At 26.3% G+C, this 3,745-nt stretch overlaps 1 protein-coding gene across 1 annotated transcript; it reads right to left on the bottom strand.

The window, feature by feature from the left end:
- Positions 1-751: 751 nt before the first annotated feature.
- LOC100571882 (kelch-like protein 25) lies at positions 752-3,643 on the bottom strand. The gene is made up of 5 exons (XM_008189669.3): positions 3,547-3,643; positions 3,236-3,392; positions 2,672-2,775; positions 1,952-2,025; positions 752-1,160 (listed from the first exon to the last, which is right to left on the bottom strand). The coding sequence occupies exons 1-5, from the start codon at positions 3,592-3,594 to the stop codon at positions 1,028-1,030; spliced, it is 516 nt and encodes a 171-aa protein (XP_008187891.2). The 5' UTR covers positions 3,595-3,643; the 3' UTR covers positions 752-1,027.
- Between the last annotated feature and the right edge of the window lie 102 nt (positions 3,644-3,745).

The raw sequence follows: 3,745 nt of genomic DNA, 5'->3' as shown, positions 1-3,745 counted from the left end.
TATCTCTGTGAATTATATTTATAATGATGTACCGTCTTTGGACTACTCGCCGCTCGACTTTGTCTCCCGCCTCGCGCGGCGATTTCGCCGTTACGCGCTCGAAGCCGCCGACGCGCGCCACTCTCGACACTCGCTTTTTCGCTCTCGACTCGAGCAGCCCTACGTCCGACGACTTGTCCCTACTTTGCGCGCAACAGTATTTTGCACTTCATTTACTTAACTTAGTCGAAAATATATACTAACGTAATTTGCTTAAAAAGTTGTTATTTTATTTAATCCTAGCTGAACCTAGGTAAACCTTCTGAATTTGGTAACAGTAGTATAGACGGCGCCCCGAATCACATTTCGGGCCACGACAGTGTGGCAACGCCGTCAATACCACATAATTATTGATAATATCTATAAATTTTGTTTTGTTCATTTTTAAATAAACAGAGTAGAATAAAATTACAATAATATTATTATTATTATGCTGGTTGTAACCACCAAAATTCAGGTTAATAACAAGAATAAGGCGTAAGCACCAAAAAGCGTAAATGACATACTATCTATAATGTTAGACGTAAGCACCAAAAAAGTATATAAATTAACATTACAGGTAAAAAAAATAACGATTCTTAATTTATTATGTTACGAACTTATTTAGAATATAATTATCTAAAAAAATTGTTTAGGTGAAAATTCAATGAAATTATTTTGAACGGCTTTAAAAGTTAAAAAAAAAAAAAACAGGAAAAACGGTTGTTTGGCTCTCCTGTAAAATTAATAAAATGTCGCTTACACCGTTTTTCCTTCCACCGTCGATATATCATTAACATTTTTCAACTGTTATTATGACAATAGTAAAATTAATTACTTTAATAGCAATAATATCATAAGGTATACTTAGTAATATAGGTTGATGGACGGTATCTTCCCTCAGAATCATTTTTCGTATATGTACAATGATTTTATATGATTCAATTCAAATTTAACATTACAGCTAGAGACCCCTTCTAGACGACACCTATTGTACAGTAGAGTGTACTCACTTGCCCAGCTTTTTTTTTTGTTGTTGTATACATACTTGTAATTCTTCAGCACATAAATCATCGCTTTTAATTAGTTCCATTATCTGTTCAAATTTGAATGACATAAATTCTGGTGAATCTTTAATAAGCCTAAAAATTGGTTTTTCTTATTAAGAAAATACAATTTATAGCTACTTGTTTGGGTACCTAAATCTTTTTTATATTTATTTCATAAAATTGACGTCAAGTTTTCTTAAATTTTTTAATTTAGTTTATGTAAATTTAAAATTTAAAATTATATTATTTAATTGAAAATAATAATACGATACAGGTAGTAGGTACATATAGGTACCAAGAATTTTTTAAGGTTTATTATTTTGTGTTATCAAATTCAATTTAAATTTTATGCAACAATAAACGTGTCTACTAGTTCAAATTTATTAATTTATTGTGCAATTTTGACAAAAGTGTAACATTAGAATTTAAAATCAATGTGTAATACCTACCACAGATTAAATTTACATAGTAATATGTTGTTTGTTGTCTCTGTTTTACAAGCATAAAACAAACTATTCGAGTTCAGTAGGTTCAAAGTAATGTTATTAGTTTTAAATTTTAATATTAGAGTGACCTATTATAAAATACAAAGGTTAGGTTTGTTTAAAATGTAAAGACCGAAATCTATTGTATGTCTAAATGGACACATATTAAACAATTATTTATCATATTTTAGGATTTTGCTTATATTTATAAAATTTTAAAAAATATCTATGATGTAAGCAATATAAGTATACTATATAACACTATATGTAATAAACAATTATTAGATTATATTATACCACATGCACAAACAGTTACAAGTACACAAGTGGCACAAAACCACATAAATAGAAAATGTTGTTTTATATAGATTTTAGTTAATATAAATATAAGTAACTTACAAAAAATTGTTGAGTGGTGAAATGTTATCATCTTTGAAACATTGATTTCCAAAAATATTAAATGACTGTGATTTCTAAAAATAAAATTTCAATTAAATATAAGATTGAAATAGATTAAAAGTTATAACAATATAAAAACTATTTTTTTTTACAATTATTTCCATAACATTAATACTATAATAAAGTGGAACAAAACTACTTAACTATGAGATTTTTTTTTTTTTTTGGTTTATTTACTTAAGAGGTATATTGTATATTATGATTAATCATTGATGGGGCAAAAAAAATTTAATGTAATTCTTTAGTTTTCAAGTTATAATTGTATAGCTTTAAGAAGTTCAAGTTTTTTTTGCATCATTGTTCATGACTTGTCAATGTATTTAAGTTCCAAAAAAATTAAATAGAGTCATTCGTTTAAGACATTTTTTTATCATAATTACAAAACAACTACCAATACAATATCTTTTAAATAGTAATAAGTTATTAATAAATAATAAAGTTACAACAATATACTGATCTGTTGATGTTTATTATTTAAAAACAATTATTACGACTTTATAGTTGGTACAATTTATGTCATTTTTCTAGGACATTAATATTTTCAAAAAATGTTTTTTAATTTATTCATGCTTTGCCTTTTAATATACTATTAAACCAGTTGTTCTTACAAATTATATTAGTTAAATAGATATATAATAGTACATTTTATTTGTATTTTACCTTGGTGAATTTTCGATGTGTAATATTATAATTTAATATTGATCCATTATCCATGGTCTTTGTCTGCCGGTGGACTTTATAGGCATGAAATAAGCAACGCATACCTGAAAATTAAAATATTAAAAACTACTGAATGATAATAGAAGGTACAGTGTATGAGGAGCTACAGAGGTAGAACTTTGAGACATATACTCTGGGCAACTGAACGGTAAGTGGCGAACTAAAGTTCAAAACTCGCCTATTACTTTTAAACCTCAAGACAGAGGAGCATTAGTTACGTTATCTCACTGAACAGAGTACAGATAATGTTTTAATTATTCTAGGTAAAAAATGGACGATGGATCGATATGGTAAGAGAAGTAATTTCACATACTATAATGAAATTTCTTTAAATTAAAACATTTAGACTTTTCAGATAAATACATAATTTACGCAAATTGATAGATTTTGTATGTTATCATATAACAATATTGAATTTTAGTTATTTCGCATTGATCAATGTGTTAATAAATTCTTTTGATACTCGTTTATTCAAAAGATAAAAATGTATAAAGTTTAATTTACATGCAATATCAGATTGAATGAGATCCTCTTCTTGAACAGTATTATCCAAATAATCAACTGATATTAGACTTAACCGAATGGACTTAATTAACACTGGTAAGTATTTCACACGCTCTTTCAAGTCGTATTTCAACCACATCATAGTAGATTCGTAAACCTTAAGAATAATATTTAAAAATAAAACAATGCGACAAGTAAAAATAATATTAAATATTTTGTTTAAAAATATAAAATAATTATTTCTTCAAGAGAATAAAAATAATTTAAACGTTAAATAATTTTGTTATAACAATTTAAGTAAATATGCATACCTCTTCTTCTTCTGCACATAAGTCGTCACTCTGGATAAGTTCCATCATCAATTCAAACGAAAATGATAAAAATTTATTTGATTTAACAATGTTCCTAGATAATATAATGAAATAATAAAATGAAAAAAACAAGAATTAATTACGTATATAATGTTAAATAAATTCTGGGACACAAGTTTAATAGGGTTTACTTCATATA

This window comes from Acyrthosiphon pisum, unplaced genomic scaffold (genome assembly GCF_005508785.2).
Source record: "Acyrthosiphon pisum isolate AL4f unplaced genomic scaffold, pea_aphid_22Mar2018_4r6ur Scaffold_21920;HRSCAF=25285, whole genome shotgun sequence".
Lineage (NCBI taxonomy): Eukaryota > Metazoa > Arthropoda > Insecta > Hemiptera > Aphididae > Acyrthosiphon > Acyrthosiphon pisum.
Note: the sequence above shows the minus strand (reverse complement) of the source record. Positions and strands in the feature narration are given on the sequence as shown.

Excerpts from the sequence above, each read along its gene's own strand:
- LOC100571882 (XM_008189669.3), bottom strand. The coding sequence starts at position 3,594 with ATGATGGAACTTATCCAGAGTGACGACTTATGTGCAGAAGAAGAAGAG. Across the intron at positions 2,026-2,671 it reads CACATCGAAAATTCACCAAG|AAATCACAGTCATTTAATAT; the intron begins GTAAAATACAAA and ends TTTTATTTTTAG. Across the intron at positions 1,161-1,951 it reads TCACCACTCAACAATTTTTT|GCTTATTAAAGATTCACCAG; the intron begins GTAAGTTACTTA and ends ACCAATTTTTAG.